This window comes from Haemaphysalis longicornis, unplaced genomic scaffold (assembly GCF_048455015.1).
Source record: "Haemaphysalis longicornis isolate Haplotype H1 unplaced genomic scaffold, Haemaphysalis longicornis Haplotype H1 scaffold_6, whole genome shotgun sequence".
NCBI lineage: Eukaryota > Metazoa > Arthropoda > Arachnida > Ixodida > Ixodidae > Haemaphysalis > Haemaphysalis longicornis.
Window position 1 is genome coordinate 64,066,438 of NW_027526407.1, and position 18,265 is coordinate 64,084,702.

Consider the following 18,265-nt stretch of genomic DNA (forward strand, 5'->3'; position numbering starts at 1 on the left):
GCCAAAAACAACCAGTCAGCTTTGGCAGAGTACAGAAAAGGTATTCGCACAACGATGGAATATTTTGGTTTCGTTTTCAACGTGCGGTTAGAGTTGTAGTAGGAGTGGCGCCCGTAATACGGCTTACTTATGCTGGCTGAAGTCGACGTTTTTGTGGGGAACAATACACTAATCGACCCTGAAGTGTTCCAGCTATGGCTTCAAGGATATTCAGGTGCGCTGCTTTAGATGCGCTCATTTGCTCATGCGCGATATCAAACCACGATCCCCGCTGACTCGGTGGTCATGCGACGGTGCTAAACCGTCACGCGTGGGCTCTACTTTTCTGCATTCTGGCTTTGCACTGTACTTATAGCTACTGGTGCCTCAAAAGTAACTCCAACCAACGCTCCGATTGAAGTTATTGGCGTTAGTACCATACACTTATTTGTTTCGACCCAGGACGGTATGTACCGGGTGGCGGGCCAATTAGCTCATCGATCAATAGAGTAAATTGACGATGGACCAGAGTTGTGTGTGTTCTCTTCTTCAACTAGTTTTTAATGAGATCAAGTGGTCTCAGTTGAGAGGAAACTGGTGCATATCGATTAAGTGCGCGAAGTTTCTCCAAAACAAAAGAAATGTCACCAAAACTTTTGCATGATATTCTTACAAGGAACGATCGAGTCCCACCAGCATCCAGCGCTAAAGTGAGCTTGTTCGAGTTACACATATTGCAGATACTGTTTTCCCCATCTGTCTGTCCAGCCCAGGATGCCGCCGTCGCATTGCATTACAATGAACGGATGAAGGAACCAGACGTGCCTTTGGAACTGCTCAAAAGCGATGTTTTGGACCACTACCGCACACTCCTGATGCTGGAACGACTCCTACACAGTCCCGTGCACTTGGCCGAGCAGTGGACGTTTCAACTGGCGCCGCAAACTCAACGAATGCTCATTGCCAAGTGCGTACCTTCAGTGAAAATGGAAAGATAATTTCTATAGCTAGAAGTCATTATTTCCAGCTACATTTCTGGCGAGATTTATCAATTCTAGCTGGAATCGACAGCTTCTAACTAGCAAAATTCTTAGTCTAGCTAGAGACGATTATTTCCACCTTGCAGTTTTTTTTTTTTTTTTTGCCTTCCAGCTGGACTGACAATTGTAATAGCTGCTAGCCGGAACAAAATCTCAATCCAGCTAGAAATGAGCTAGAAACTGAATTTCTAGGTAGAAGGTCTGCCCATTTCTAGCTAGAAACATTTCTATCTGCAAGACGTTTCTGGTTCAATAATCCAGCTAGAAAACAATATTATTTTCACCTGGGAGCTTGATGCTTTGAAGCCGGGGAAGGTCTTAGACATGCCAGGGTGGCTCAAAAGCAATGCGAAGTAATCTAAGAAAAAGGGTAGTATTCTTAAAACCACTGTCGGCATGCTTAAAACCGACACTGCTTGCAAAATCACAAAAAAAAATCTACTTTGATGTGGCATTTTGAGTACTGATTTGCCGTAATATTGTATGTTCTCAAAAAATTGAAAAAAGAAATGTTGAAGTGTTTGGAGCTGGATAAAAGATATGCTACAATACAGACAGTGGCTCAATTAAAATATTGAGGAAGTGTATATGCGTAGTGCACATAATGAAAAAAAGTAGGTTGGTTTGTAGTTGTATTATTACATTTTCTTGATTTAAGCTGAAGGATCGAACGAGGCACTTGTACCATGCTTCAGCTGGTACAAGCAAGCTTTAGGTATAATCGATTTCTCTCTCTCTTTTTTTTTTTTTCGTTGACAAAATCATACAAAAGTTTGCAGTCAAGCTACCCTTAACACATCCACAGTGCAAAAACACAGGTAATAAAAATAACGTTTTTTCACAGCGCACAAGTGCTGAAAACCAAACTGCGTTCACTAACTTAAAGCTTTATTGCTGGATTGGACGTGGCATTATAGAAACACACTATGACAGCGGTTGCTGTTGCTCCAAGCTTCACTGATGCTTTTGTTCTGTAACATGCTTGTTTTGATCTTGCATATTTTTGTTTCAGGTGTAATGTACACCATCACCGCCTGTTATCTCCAATATCTTGCAAAAGAGCCCTGCCTGCAACCAGGGCTCGAAAACATGCTTAATAATAATAAGTTAAACAGGAACTGACTTTGCTGCTTTGTGCGGTATAACAAGTTTTTCATTGTAGGTTGATTGAGCCAGAGTAGAAAGGTTATGGGCTTGTGGGGAGTTTCGCAACTGGAGGCGAAAAGTAAAAATGCCCTTGTGTTCGAGATTTCGGCGCGCGATAAAGATCCCCAGGTGGTCAAAATTAATCCAGAGCCCTCCACCACAGTGCGCCTCATTGCCTGAGTAGCGTCGGCGCGTTAAACCCCATAATCAAACAAACACTTTCGCAACGGATGTATATTGAATAACTCTGTCCACAAGAGTGTATTAGCCAGGGATGGACTCAGATTGCCATTTAAGAGGGGTATGGGAATTGCTTGGAGCATAATTCTAGGGTGGACCAGCATTCTAGTCTGCGTTGTAACGCGCAAGGCAATCAAACAAGTCAAGTCCCACCTGCTGAATCCACTTTGGTGGAAAAGGTGCCCAAACAATACACACCAACTAGCCCAAATGTTTGTTCTGCGGCAGCACATTTTAAACCCATCACCGCTGGAAACTGAAATGTGAATGCAGTGCTATTTCGGTTTCTTGAGCCGTTGGTTTTGTTGTTACTCAATCTGTGCGCTCAGCTTGTGTTTGTTGGGAACTTGCCGTTGATTCGGGGCTGCATTACAGGTACTACGACTTTGACGCGAGTGTCGTGAGGGAGTTTCTTGGCAAGAAGTTGTCTTCACGCAACAGGAAGGACTTGGACGAAGTCAGCGAGAAGACCGGCGTCGACATCAAGAGTTGCAGGCGGCAGGTATGTATCTGAGGCTCTTAAAACAGCTCCTTTTAATTTTTGAAGTAAACTTTGTGAAACGTGCCCGTCTTGGTGCTTTTTTCTCGCTGAATTCAAATATGCCATTATTTTTTGAGTCAGTCAATTAGTTCCGAAAGTAATTAGAGATAATTTGTCATTTTTGGAGAAAGAATAGACAGAACAGTGTTAGTCATAAAACTGTAACCGTTATATTTTCCAATACTATGAACCCTGGTGAGTGCGATAAGAGAATCGGTTTTTCGGTGCACCTCTCGGAACTAATTTTACAGCTCGTTGAACTTTGGTGGCACCAGTTGCAAGGAACCTTTCGAATTCCCATTTCAAACTCCAAATTTTAACAAGCTGTAAAATTAGTTCCAAGCAGTGCATCAAAAAACCGATTCTCTTATTGCATTCACCAGGGTTCATAGCATTGGAAAATATAACGATTACAGTTTTATTACTAACACTGTTCTGTCTATTTTTCCTCCGAAAATGACTAATTATCTCTAATTACTTTGGGAACTAATTGAATTACTCCAAAAATAATGGCATATTTGAATCCAGTGGGAAAAAAAAGCACCAAGACTGGCAAAAGTTTCACAAAGTTTACCTAAATTAAAAGGAGCTGTTAGAAGAGCAGTGTCCCAACTGTCTAAACTGTTGTGGAACGGTATTTTCTGGCTGGATTAACCGCCTAATAGCAAAAGAATGTGGGTTTGATTCCCGGACACGGCATACAGTTTTCCAGAATAACAATAAAATCAAAGCCCTTTTCTTAAGGGAAGTATGGGTAAAACTCGAAGCTTTGTCCTATGCAACGTGAGTCAAAGTCAAAAGTCCAAAATCCAAACTCCGTCGACTATGTCGGAACAGCGCAGTGGGAAAGACGTTGGCTTCAGGGACCCAGGTTCTACTCCAACCACGGGAAGCATTTTTTATTGACGCACTTGATATGCCTTTGTGAAAACCCATTGTGTAAGTTGGCTTCCTTGCATTGCGTCTTGGACGCAACGATTCGAATTTTGGGTTTTGAAGGCATCGGCATTTGACCAGAGGAAGCTTCGCGGTTCAGCCATCTTTCACTGCACCTACAATCACCGTCATTGTCAGAGTAAGTTGGCTTTCCTGTCGTGCATTTTGAAACAACGTTGCCATCAGTGAAACATAGAAAGCTCCGCTTTAAAATGCTGCCATGTGCGAAGTTTCAACATACGTTTAAGGTCTCTTGGTGGTTTAAATTAGTTTGGAGCTCTCCATTACTGCATCCATCATAGCCTGGACGTAGCTTCGGCGTGTAATGCAAATATTTGACAAACTTTACATTAGCTGACGACAGCTTGTCTTATCGCACAATCTAACGGCCGATGCGGAAAAGGTTACTCACGACCTCTGTAAGTAAGGCCTACTGAAATGCCCCAGCTTTAAGCAGTCAAGCTGTGAAGCTGACACTTAGCATAAGTAATGAAATAATGGATGAGGCTGAGGAGCTTTTGCTCAAGTAGCTAGGGCAGATCCAGGCCATGTACAAGATGGTCATGGGATTGGCATGCACTGGGGTGCATTTTGAAGGCACTCCCAGATAATAAAGACTGGCCTACCTCTTTCACTGTGCGGTGCAACAGTGTACACTCAGTGCACACTTCGTGCGCTATCCTGTGCCGTGGAGACCTGGAATCTGATGAAGCATCTTGAAATAAAGTCAAGATCAGTGCAAGCAACTGTGGAAATAAATAGTTGTGGATGTCATTTTTTGTTTAGGATTCAAAGCATGAGTCAGAGAGGAAAGCAGGGCATCGGGCATTGCGGCCTTAAAAGGGCCATGCAGAGGAAATATAAGTTCGTTTTATTCGAAAGATTTTGTTTTATAGTGCCCCCAGTGCTTGTCCGGAAGCGAATGATGATTCATTCACTGAGAAATTAATCAATTTAGGCTAAAATTTTTATTCTCCCGTCAAATCGTGTGTTTCCACGACGTCTGCAATGACATCACAAGAGCCGCTCTGCAGCCGATTCCGGAGCCTTGTTTACCATTAGTCAACCTAGATGGCACCACCATACCACGAAAGGCCGTTTTCTGCCTCTGCTTTGTTTTTGACCGTATTTCTACCTGGCTTGTTTTTGTTAAGGTAGAAAATAATCGTTTCGTGAAACAAGGTGTTCGCTCGACAAATATGGTCGCATAAGACACCGTCGCTTGCGCCAGTGTCGTCTGAGCAAACCCCAAAGCCCCGCAGTGCTGTGCAGCTAAACCAAGCATAGTGTGCACAGTACCAACAGCAGTGCGCATCGGTACTTGTATGTTTACGTGTATTTTCGTAACTTCTACTGTTTGTCCCACCACTCTCACTGATATAAAAAAAATGTGCCCTAAATGTAAGCACAAATAGCTCGTTCGGGAAGCTTATTAGTTCCGCCTCAATTTGCGTTTGCTTTTTCCGGCCTCCGCCAGTCACAGAGCTGCCACATATGACATCATAGGTTCTGTTTCGGGAAATGAGCTAGTTGGTCGCACAGCCATTTCCTTTTTCCCTAATTAAACAGCTTATTTGAGCGAAGTGTGCGTTAAAAGTGGTGCCAGTGTGATTCTAACGAGGCAATATTTCGAATGAACCAAATGTGTTTTGTCAGAGACAGTAGAGGGGTGATGCAGAGACAGTAGAGGGGTGATGCAGACAACAGATTGGCTACTGAGTGATGCGAAGGAAAAGTAGCAAGTGTACCAGATGGAGTGACGAGCTGTAAGCTTATTCAGGGACCAACAAAACGCTTAGTTTGGTTGTTGATGTTGGACAGGATTGGATGGACACCACTGCTTTTGTTCTGCCGTGGCCACCCATTGACCACTGATGATGATGTTTCCTCCCTCGAATGCGGGAGACAAGAGTTGCAGATTGCAGCATGGGAGCAGGTTCGATGCTACACAAACTATCTACCTGTGTTCAAATCCAGCATTCCTCGAGCGCATTTACATCCAAATCAAGTCGTTGTATTAGTAGTTGCAATTTTGTCTGTGCACCATGTGTGAGGTGTTTTGTTAATTCCCTCTTTCAGTTTGACAACATCAAGCGAGTGTACAAGGTTGTCGAAGAGCTCACGGGGCCCCTGACCAAGAACATACAGACTCACTTTTTGCTTCCCGAAGAGCTCGCCAGGTGGGGCGCATGTTTACGTTCTAGAAAAATTCTCAAAAATTTTGGGAAACATTACTCCTGAATTGGAATCCCGGAAGCGTATGTTTGTACTGGTCAGCTTTGGTCACTTCGATGGTTGCAATTCACTCCAGTTTGATATCAAGGGCAAAGTCTGGTATACATTCGTAATGTAATAAGTATTAGGTGTCCTAAACCCTCACTGATTTGACAAGGGGATGGCCACCATCACCTTACGATTGAATTTTCTCCCAAAATAAGGTGTTTAGATTGGGTTGAAAACTCAGAAGATAGCCTACACATTTCAGGTTTAAAGCTGGTAAAGTAATCAGTATATGTTCTCTATTCAGTGTCTACAATCTCACAGGTAAGCACCCGCTGGTCTGGGAAGCACGGTAGATTTACACCTGGTTTCACGCAAACCCATCACAGGATAATAAATGTGCTGCTTGATCAATCAATCAATCAATCAGTGAATAAATCAACCAATGAATAAATTGACGAAACAATCAGTGAATAAACCAAGCAGTCAGTCAATCAATCAACCAATCCATGAATCAATCAACCAGCCAGTCAGTGAATCAGTCAACCAATCAATGAATTAATCAGTCTGCCAACCAATGAAAGGATCAATCAATCGACCAATACTGGGAAGCAAGCTAGATTTACTCAAGCTATGGTTTCACACAAGCCCCTCGCATGACGATAAATGTGGTCCTTGATCAATCAATCGGTGAATCAATCAACCCATCATTGAATCAACCAACCAATCAGTCAGTGAATCCGTAAACCAATCAATGAATCAATCGGTCAATTATTCAATGGATCAATCAATTGACCAATCTATCAGCGAATCAATCAATCAATCAATCAATCAATCCTTGCAGGAAATATGCTGCTCTGGTGTACACGACTCACAATCGCTTTGAAACTGGCAAGAAGAAACTCCTCTACCTACGCCTCGAGGACTTTGTGTTCTGTGTTGATCAGATGATCTCTTCTTGGAGCTGCCGAAATCCAAGTAAGCTGCTACACTGCGTTGCATAGGAGGGGCAAGTTAGGTGTATAATTCACTGCCTTTAACCCTTTTGGCCCTGGTGTCCTATATTTTAACCAAAATTTTTCTAGCAATTTTAGAACAAAGCCAAAACAGCTAGTTTTCTGGGAAATAGTTCTTCAAGGATTCCTCTTTTGACACGTATCACCATTGTTCGTTTTTTTTTTGCTAGAGCTGAACGCTAGAGACAGGAAGGCATCGCAGTGAAGACCAAACTGACATCAGGATGACCCCAGGGACCAAAGTCCCTAGTTTGGTTACATGGCTGTACTAACTAAAAAAAAAAATACTTTCAATATCAGCTTTATTTTTTGTGTGTGGGTTCACTGATTTTTAAAATTTAGGAAAACAAGCAAGTTCATTTTTCTGTTGGATTTTAAAATATTAATGGCCCTAATGACTTAATTAAATGTAGTGCCGCTAAATCGCCAATTATTTGCACCACAAGCTCAATTTTTCGTTTGTAAGCTTATAGGATCACAATAACATGGAAAACACGGAGAAAAAAACTTTTTTCGCCAGAAATAAAAAATTGAAATAAAAAATTCATGAAGATAAAATACAAGTTTGGTTAATTTAGAGATTGCTTTGTCCTGATAACAATGCCAGATTTATTGCAAACTTAGAAAAAATAATGATAATAAGAGAAAACCAGGGGAAGCGATTGCGATTCCCCAGCCAGTTTCCGGAAACATTTCTGTGACGACACAGAATCTTGTTTTTGTCAATCGGCGGCTGCTGACATAAACCATCACTGAGACACCTGACTGGATGGTTGTAGTGGGGTCCCTAGTTCCATTCGATCGCTTTGCTTGAATGCTAATGTGTTAACACACTGAAAATTATGTTTTAGTGCTATGCTGCCCATAACGCGTCAGTGTAGCTCAAAATTTGAAAGTTTATCAATTCTTCTTGCGTTTTTCCGAATAAAAAATGCAGGAAGCTCACAATAACACGCAAGACTTGAAGGTGGCGAAGCTATACGCAACCTTCACAACCATCATGATGGTTTAAGACCACGATTGAAACCGCTTTGCTTCTTCTATGCTGCTGCAACTACCTTTAATACATCATCTTTGTTGCTATAACGGCGAAGAAGAAGAAAATGGAAGAAGCAGAACGAATGAACGGAACGCGTACACTTAAAGGGTCCATGAAGACAAGATACAACTTTATTTAACTTTAAAGAGTTAGGCTTCAGTATCTCACTCAGTTCCATTACGGCCACGAAAGACGTTTTTTAACCGATAAAAACACAAGAAATACTTAGGAACTTTCAAATTTCACGCCACAGTGACGTGTTATTGGCGCTAGTGACGTCATATGGTCCAGCACTAAAAACATAATTTTCACTGTGTTAAGTGCACTTAGCAATCAAGTGATTTGAACAAACGGAACTACGGGCCCCACTACAATCGTCCGGTCATGTGTCCCGGCGATTGATTAGTTCGGCCGCCGTCAATCGCCCAAACAAGATTTTGTGACGTCATAGAAAAGTTGCAGCAAACTGGCTAGCGAGTCGCCACAGCTCCACACGTTTTCTTTATTATCTCCGTTATTTTTTGGAAGTTTGTGATGAAATCGGTATCATTTTTATCAGGACAAAGGAGCCTTTCTAATGAACCAAACTTGTATTTTGTCTTCAGGGCTCCTTTAAACTAGGTGCCCACAGGTACAACGTGTACCCTATCATAAGTTCTGTGTTGAGCAGGTGGCGTGATACCTCTCTCCACAGTCACAGCTGAGTGAGTAAGCCGTTTGACTCTCTGGTACTAACTCACGGTCATAGCCGAGTGGGTAAGACGACTGGCTATAACTCCGCTGATCTACCAGACTCGGGTTCGAATCCTGGCGGTGCCGGTGATATTGAGTTTTGTGAAACGCTGGAATCAACGAATTGCTAAAGAGCTTTCATTGCTAGGATGGAGCTGAGTGAGGTTCTGAGGCCTGGTTCTTTCAAATTAAACCAAATTGTATTTTGTCTTCACGGTCCCTTTAAGGGAGCAAAAATTGTAAACCTTTCATTTTTCTCTAGTTTCAAGGTTGCGCGTATTCTTTATTGCTTTCCATTATCGCGGTGTGGTTATCAGGCACTCTTAAACTTTATGACTAACGTCGAAGTAAGTTCTGTGAATGCATTTAACAGTCTTGCATTTTGTTGCGTAGCAGAGGCAAATCCGGAACGCATAATTAATTTTGCGACATAAAAGGGTACAAAAGTCGTAAACGTTTTAATTTTCCTCCAATTTAAACAAGATTCTGCAATTTTTTATTGCTTTCCATTATATGCAGTGTGGTCATCGGGCACTCAACTTAATCACTAACATGAAGTGTGCGCGTTAAGGCATTTTCCAGAAAAGCTCCCAAGCTACCTTGACTGCAGTCTTTCATGTCCATTGGCATAAAAAAAATACAAACAAGAAGGCTTGTAGTTTACTATAGAAGGCCCAGGCACCTCATTCAGTCTCCTGGCTCTGATTGAAGTGACTTCACAATGGCTTCACTTTACCATGATTTGATTAAACATGGTGCACCATTCTTTCTTTAGAAGTAGGTTTCAGGCCTCCCCTTTGAGACTCCAGGCTCCCCCTCTTTCTCTCATGTTAGGCACTAGATCGTATTGGATTGTAAAATGTCTTTTATTGTTGCATTAAGTAATAAAGGCATTTTCTAATCCAATCCAATTCAACTTGCTGAGTGAATAAGACCTTGATGCAGTTTGTGTTGCAAACTTTTGCAGACTGCAAGTATGAAGAGTCTGGCATGGAGATGGACCGCGAGTTCCTGCAGCAGTTACGTGAAATGAAGCTTCTACTGGACAAGGACCATCATGACCGGCTAAAAGACGCGGTCCTGTTCTCCCTTCGCAGTCAGATCTCCAAGCATACTCTGCAGGACGTCGAGTCCAACTTTAAGGTGGGCTAGTCAATGGAGAAATGTGGGATAGTCTTCGAATCCCATCTCAAAATGTGCTACTCGATATCAAAACATGGGATAGTGTTCAAGGTGGAGTGTTCAACTAGTGTTCAACTAGTGTTCAAATAGTGTTCAACTAAATTTTATTAGTGAATTGTGACTTTTGCCTTGCAGTCATGTATTCTACTTGCTAAATATACGCTTTTTCGGTCTACATAGTATGGGGCGTGTTGCTTGAGCAGTCGCTTTGGTGCCGCCTTTCCTGTATCAAGTGTGCGGGCATTACGTGGGGATTTTTTTTTCTTTTCCAACGGGCTGAAAGTGGGGGTGCGCATTATATGCAGGGGCGGGTTATACATGCGAAAATACGGTACCTTGTTCTGCTTATCCTCCAGGGCCTTTAGAGGGGCTTGTTAAGTACCGGGAGATTTTTTAACTGGTGTACTAAACTGTCAACGTCGCTCAATCTTCATTTCACCTGCTTCTCAATTTTGCAGTCATTGACCAGGACGTTGGTCAACATTGCCTATGGGCTGAACCACAGCAAGGACCTGAGAGACTTTTTCATCGATGTAGTTGAGAAGGTATGTGCGCGCAGAAACCAGTAGTTAGTAGCTGCACATATATGTATTTGTTTCCTAAAGCGGGGTAAATCACTTATGCCACACATTTCCCACAGATTAAATTATATGATTGAATACTGCACTTCAATACTTATGTTGGAAAATTATTTTGTGCTAAGAGCAACGTGGCATTACACACAATACTCTTTTATGTGAATGCTTGTGCCTGTAGTTTTAGCCTTGTACAGCAGCAGTAGCAGCTGAAAGCAAGATGACAAAGGTGAAATTGTGTGTAGGGGAAAGTTAGACGTCATTGAATAAAATTGAGTTTCAATTTAACAGGGGCTGTGCACTGGTTACACATAATTATCTTAAGCCTTGAAGTTAGTGAGCCACCTTGTGCAGGCAGATAATTGACACACATTTCAGTGTGAAAGTACTTTCGCATGCGGGGTTCTTGTTTAGGGGTGCAACAAAAAACAAGTGTGAAGGAAAGTTTGACATCCACCTAAATGCAGCCATACGGCTACAAAGGAAAGCTATACAGCTTTCTCGGAAACTTCGCAGTTGAAGAAAAATTCGTCCTGGTCCAGGATTCGAACCCGGGTCCACCGCTTAACCGGAGCAGTCGCACTACCAACTGCGCTGATTGATTGATTGTGGGTTTAACGCGCCGACGCAACGCAGGCGATGAGGCGCGCCGTAGTGGAGGGCTCCGGATTAATTTTGACAACCTGGGGATCTTTAACGTGCGCCGAAATCTCGTACACACGGGCGTTTCTGCTTTTCGCCTCCATCAGAAAAGCGGCCGCCGCGGCCGGGAATCGAACCCGCGACCTTGTGCTCAGCAGCGCAACGCCTTAGCCACTGAGCCACCGCGGCGGGTCCTACCAACTGCGCTAACCAGGAGGCTAGTCGTTTGTAGTGCGAGAGCGAATAGATGAACAACTTGAAGTGAAGGACAAACTTTCCTTCGCAGAATCTTACTCCACCTTGGGGGTTTCCCCTAAATCTGGTCGATTAACACCTGTCCTTCGAGTTGTTGATCAATTCGCTTTCGCGCTACTAACGACTAGCCTCCTGGTTAGCTCAGTTGGTAGAGCGACTGCTCCGGTTAAGTGGTCCCAGGTTCGAATCCTGGACCAGGACGAATTTTTCTTCAACTGCGAAGTTTCCAAGAAAGCTGTATAGCTTTCCTTTGTAGGCGTATGGCTGCATTTAGGTGGATGTCCAACTTTCCTTCACAGAAACTTACTCCACCTTGGGGGTTTCCCCTAAATCTGGTCGATTAAAAAAAAAGTGTCCTTAAATCTGGTCGATTAAAAAAAAAAGTGTCCTATGACCGTAAAGATTATAATAAAGTGGTGTAACTCTCAACAAAAAGCTGTGCTTTTACTAGTACTCTTGTGCTGCTCTTGCATTTCAAAATCTGCTGCCATCATTTTGTGCAAACGTAAAGTTGACACCTACCCGCTGCGCAAGTAGTGTTGTAGAAACAGCGTGGGTGTGAGAATGCTTTTCTGTTTTACATAAGTAACTTTACGTCATGTCAACATGAGTGAGAATCATACAGTTAAACCTGGATTTTGCGAAGTTGACAAAAACTCGCAATTTTTCGTTACGTGCAGGTTTTGAGTTAGGCCTCGTGTGAATGAAGCAGAAACTAAACCAAAATGATAGAAATCAGTGACGGTGAACTCATCCTTCGAGGATTTATTTCACAGTGAATGATTTGTGCCAGCTGCTTTTTCACGAGCCTAGTCACTATGTGGCACTTCAAAGAAACAAAGTCACTTGCCCCCATATTCACAAACGTAACTTTTAAGTATCACTTTCGCTTTTGACACTTTTCGGTGCCTTAGTGCATCTCAAGAACCAAACTTATCCTGGAAGGCTGCCTTTTCGCGAACTTAATGCTCATTTCCGCACTCAAAAGTGTAAAGAGAGTACTAGTTGGGATACTGTTCCAGGTGGCGGCATTCTTCTTTCCCGCCGGTGGAGATGGCAGTCATAATTGTGAGCTTGTCTTGAAAAGACAAAGCTTTTAGTTTTGCAGGCAGCAGAACTCATCACCGACGAACCGACAACACAGACAGCAGTGGAGATGCTCCACTACGCGCTGATAGGCAGGCGTAGCACCTAACCGACACCGCAGTCACAGTTGGAGACGCACGGTAGTTTGTGGGGTGGGTGGAATTCGCTAAATTGGTGCATTTCTGCAGCTGATTTTTCAAAAAAAACAGTGCAAAAAATGATGACTCGTCAGCGTAGCGAATTCGTTACATTACGGGTAATCATCACGTCTTCGTTACATAGAGGTCACAAACACATAGGCAATAGGGAATTGAAATTTTTTTTTAATCCAGGAATTCGTTACATCCCGGTTTAACTGTATTTATTTTCCAGATCATCGAGCCGTGCCGGTCTGCCCACTGGACAGCGGAGGAGCTGCGAATAGTCATGGATGCCTTCGTGAAGAGCCCCCAGAACACCGTCTTTGCACAGTAAGGAAAGAATTCAGATGAATCGCCATCATCATCATCGTCATCATCATCATCATTTCAGGCCTGTTTTATGTTCACTGCAGGATGGGCCTCCAACCACTCCCATCTCACGCTGTCCGCATCCATTCTTTGCTTCTGAAATTTCTTATTTCATTCCTCCATCGTGTTATTGGCTTCCCCCTTCTTCGAGTCCCGTCCCGGTATCCATTCTGTTTTCTTAGTAGTCCACCGGGAAAACATTTCTTCTCACCACATGTCCAGCCCGAGTCCATTTCTTTCTCTTAATTTGAGCTGTGATGTCTTACACCCGAGTTTGCTCTTTAATCCAAGACCCTCATGTCCTTTCCCTAAGTGTTACTCCTGTTATCGTTTGGTCTATGGCTTTTTGGGGTGACCCGAGTTTTTCTTCTAGGTGTTTAGCAAGTCATCAAATTTCTCCCCCTTAATAAGTCACTCGGAGCGCCAATTAGTTGCCTAATTTTATTTTTAGCGACAGAGGTAGCCTACCATTCAATATTTGAGCGTGCTTACCAAATGCTGCCCAGCCCGTGCCAATGATACACCAGATCTCTTTCTTGTGGTTGTCAGAGGCGAAAAAAGAAAACACCTGTCTGTCGAGATTTTGGCGCTCATTAAAGACCCCCGAATGCTCTAAATTAAACCCAAGTCCTCCACTATGGCGTGCTTCATAGCCCACGTGTTGCTTTCACGCATTAAACTGCCAAAATTTGAAAATCTTTTTTTTCGTGGTTGGGAACAGCACTGACAACTTGCCCAAGAAAGTTATATTGATCCACCTCAAGCATTTCATTAGCTGGGCTAAAAGTGAGGCTTCCTGGGTGGCTGTTTAAAATTATTTTCCATTTCTTCATATTTACAGTAGAACCCCGGTGATACGTTCTCGATTCATACGATTTCCCAGTTACTACGCTCACAATTGTGAACACTAAAAATTCCCCATAGTACGTTTCTTACCAAATGGTACGTTTTCCCAGATTGTACGTTTCTCCCTTGCATTTTTTTTAAAGATATCAACAAGGTTCTACTGTATTATTAGACCTAAAGCAAAGCTTTACAAGTGCAGCTCCTGAAGAATTATTTGCACATGTTCTCCTGTCTCATTGAACAAGATGACGTTGTCTGCTAATCTCAGCTGCCTCAAATACTGTCTGCTTGTTCATATTGCTCACTCAATCCAATCAAAACTTCCTAAACACCCCTTTCCAGCCAACAGGCGGTAAACAGTGCTGAAGAGATAATGTCTCCTTGCTTCACTCTCTGATTGAGAACGTTCCACTCTAGCCAAGGGTTATCCTCCCCATGCATCCCTTGTATTTATCTTCCAAGGGTCTTATGTAAGTCTCCTCTACACCAAGGTCTCTCGGTGCTTCCAGTATTTCAGCACTGTCTACAGAACCAAATTCTTTTTTATAATTTATAAATGCCGCGTAATGAGGTTAATTATACTCTGCGGATTTGTCTGCTACCTGGTTGATGGCATGAATGTAACCCAGTGTTGAGTATCCTTTCCTAAATCCAGCCTGTTGCCTCGGTTGTTAAAAAAATAGCGTGTACATCATGGGTATATCTCTAGTGAAAATTTGCCCATTTGCGTGCGTTGCAGTGTCATCATCATTATGAGGAGCCTAATTGTATGCGGCGAATCAGCAGGCATAATTTTCTACCAAATTCTTTGAAAGAGAAATTAGCTCAATTTTTTCCGTACATTGCATCCGACGTGTTGTTCCTAGCGAGATTCATTCGCTTGTAGGCAGAAGCGTGGCATTTCTTGCACGCACCTGGCACCATCTACGGCTTTGCTTGGAACACTCCTTTTATTCTTTTATGCTACTGCTAAAAAGATCGCAGCGCTCTAGCTCAGTAGCCTTTGGAATGAACTCCCCGGGTTCGAGCATCAAGAATGTCACTTTTTTTCAAGACCCGTGATATTTTTATTGTAAAGTGTTTTCCTAACTCAATTCTGCGTAATATTTTTTGTGAATAAAAGTGGTTTGGTATCTATTAGGCCGGTTTAGAGGTGCGGCACAGCATATCAATGCGCCTAATTAATGTACCGTATTTTCGCGCGTCTAACCCGCCCCTGCATATAATCTGCACCCCCACTTTCAGCCCGCCGGAAAAGAAAAAAAAATCCTCCCGTATTGCCCGCACATTTGATACAGGAAAGGCTGCACCAAAGCTACTGCTAAGCAACGCATCGCATACTATGTAGACAGAAAAAGCGTATGTTTAGAATACACTGACTGCAAGTCGAAGGTCACAATTCACTAATAAAATTTAGTTGTTAGAGTGCACTCGTCCTTGTTTTTTCTTCCTTGCCCTTGCATGTTTTTCGCAATCGCTGCCATGGAAGGATTAGTCAGCATTATTGCATAGGATCTTCACGGCAATGCGCGTTGTGCCGTGAAGCTGCACTAAAGGAAAAAACCCCCGTATTATCCGCACCCAAACTTTGCCACTGAAATTTTCACATTTTTGGTGCGAGTTATACGCACGAAAATATGGTATTGCCTCGCACCAGTAGTGCCTGGCCTGTACTTATCTTGGCACGGAATAGCGCGTTGTTCCTATAGCTAGTTTTGTCATACGTCTACCTCTTTTTCTTTTTCCTTTACAGCGACCCACACCTTCATGAAGTATGGACTCGGTACTCTGAGACCATGGCCAAGTGTGTGTGCAAGCTTTACCCCGCGTAAACATCGAGGAGCAACGCACCGGCTACATCCGGGGCTTGGCTCGGCTAAACTATGCAATAAACATCCCGCTGCCTGGTCACTGTATCCCTGGTTATTTCTGCATTTGCATGGTAATGGTCTGAAATGGGGGTGAGACTGTTGGGTGTAAAGTGTAGTTTTGTAGCAGTGACACTGGTGAGATTCATGTGCAGTGGTAAACACGGCATTTTATTGTGTTCAAAATCTAAAAGTTTCTTGTAACCAATCTGCAGAAATTATACACTAGGTGTCAGTGATCAACCAACTGCAATTCAGGGCCTTAAAGGGACCATGCAGACAAAATACAAGTTTGTTTTATTCGAAAGATTGTGTTTTATATTGCCCCCCAGCGCTTGTCTCGCAGCAAATGCCATATTCACCGCGAAATTTAATCCATTTGGGTTATAATTTTGACTCTCCCACCAAATGATGTGTTTTCACGACGTCTGCCATGAAGTCACAAGTGTGGGTATTCAAACGAACTTCCAGTGCATCATTGGGCTGTGCAGCCTTGCTTGCAGTGAGTCTTCCCAGATGGCACTACCATACCGAGCCATGGACTGTTGTCCGACGTTGCTTTGTTTTTGACCGCATTTGCACCTGGGTTGTTTTTGTTACGGTAGAAAGTAATCGTTCCGTGAAAGGTGGTATGCTCGCCAAACAGGGTCACTTAAGACACCGCTTCTGCCAATCGGCCAGTGTCGTGTAAGACAACTCTACAGCGGCGGACTGTTGTGTAGCTAAAACAAGCATGGTGCGCCCAGTACCAACAGCAGTGTGCATCGGTACTTATATGTTTACGTGTATTTTCGTAACTTTCTTTGTTCAACCCACCATTCTTACTGCTGTAAATTGAATATGCATACATTTAGGTGCAAATAGGTCATTCGGCAAACTTATAAGCCCTGCCTAATTTGCATTTGACATCATAGGTTCTAGTGCGGGAAATGGGCTAGTGGGTTGCACGGCCATTCCCCTTTTTCCTAATTATACAGTCGAACACGGATATATCGAACTCCAAGGGGATCGCAAAATAGTTCGATATATGAAAAATTCGATATAAAAAATATGGGCTCTGAGACCTCACCTATGGCGGACGATCACTTACCGATCGCCACATTCAAGAATAACAACTAATTCCGCACTCATGACGCAACAGGACGCTTTAATTCCGTGAAAAAAAAAATCGCTTATCTTGGCCTGCTTCTTCGTCCTGGAAATGAAATTAAAGACGCTGGTCTCGATCTTCTCGAGGCTGCACAACTAGAAAATTCCAGCAGTACGCTGCGCCTTCGCCCACCATGCACAACACGCACGCAAAAGAAGAGCAGCGCGCACGTACCACAATAACATCGAAGGTAACAATTCCAAGGCTCTCTGAACGGACTCCAACAAAGCGCTCGCGATGGTCATCTCCGAGAGAAACAGTGATCTCTGAAAGGTGCAGGGCAACTAGCCAAACAGCAGCAACAGCAGCAAAATGCAAAAGAAGGAGGAGCCCGTCAGCGCCTTCGTTCCCTCTTCCCTTTCCCGAGACGATATCGGGGGAGGACAGACCCAGAGAGAGAGAAAAAAAAACTATTTTTTTGGCAAGCCAGGGAACGTACGCAGCTGAGAAAAAAAAGAACGTGCGCAGTCGGGGCATCCGTACCTCGCACTGTCACATTTTCCGAGCGTTCGGGCTTGTGTGCCTAGAGAGATTTAGCATACCGGGCTCCGTCGGCTAACGCTACGGCGGCCGGTAGCGGGTTCCGACTGGGCAAGCGCAAATTCGTTCCGGTAGGGGGGATTGGTTCCGCGAGCCAGTCTTCGCCATGCCCTCAATCGGGGGTGCAGCGACCGCCGAAGAGCACCTTCCAGCTCACGCGGCGTTCGATATACCCAATGTCGGAAAAAATACGGTTCGATATAAACGTACGAATTCCTATACTTTTACACAGAATTTTCAAGGGGATAATTTACGAGTTCGATATAGACAATAATTCGATATACCCGTGTTCGACTGTATAGCTTATTGGAGCGAAAAGTGCGTTAAAGTGGTGTCAGCATGATTCTAAAGAGGCAATCTTTCGAATGAACCAAACTTGTGTTTTGTCTGCATGGCCCCTTTAATGTGCCATTAAAGAACCTTCGATGATCGTCATAGTTGGGGGGGCTTCCAAATGTCAACCAGCTGGGGTGTTCTTAAATGTACAGCAAGGGCCTACACGGTCATTTTTTTTGTATTTTTACATCAAAAGTACTGTTAGTGCCCTCAGGAGTAAAACCAATGACCGCATTAACTCTGAAGTACAATTCCTTAGCCACTCGTGGTTTTTGCGACTCCGCAAATTATTGCAAAATTTGTTAGCCTGGAACAGCCTTCTAGCGGCTATGCTTTCACGCCTTTCTAAGCCAAAAGAACATGTTGCCTTCTCACTTGGCCTCGCAG

General features: G+C 43.4%; 1 protein-coding gene across 1 annotated transcript; it reads left to right on the forward strand.

Moving 5' to 3' along the window:
* Positions 1-54: 54 nt before the first annotated feature.
* Positions 55-15,900, forward strand: Fibp (acidic fibroblast growth factor intracellular-binding protein). Its single transcript, XM_077674603.1, has 9 exons — positions 55-214; positions 748-946; positions 2,781-2,907; positions 5,962-6,062; positions 6,947-7,080; positions 9,857-10,032; positions 10,530-10,616; positions 13,002-13,099; positions 15,738-15,900. The coding sequence occupies exons 1-9, from the start codon at positions 130-132 to the stop codon at positions 15,814-15,816; spliced, it is 1,086 nt and encodes a 361-aa protein (XP_077530729.1). The 5' UTR covers positions 55-129; the 3' UTR covers positions 15,817-15,900.
* Positions 15,901-18,265: the final 2,365 nt, after the last annotated feature.

Bases quoted from the DNA above. Each gene is read 5' to 3' on its own strand.
- Fibp (XM_077674603.1), top strand. From the start codon at position 130: ATGCTGGCTGAAGTCGACGTTTTTGTGGGGAACAATACACTAATCGAC. The intron at 215-747 runs GTGCGCTGCTTT...CTGTCTGTCCAG, and splicing joins ATGGCTTCAAGGATATTCAG to CCCAGGATGCCGCCGTCGCA. The intron at 10,033-10,529 runs GTGGGCTAGTCA...TCAATTTTGCAG, and splicing joins ACGTCGAGTCCAACTTTAAG to TCATTGACCAGGACGTTGGT.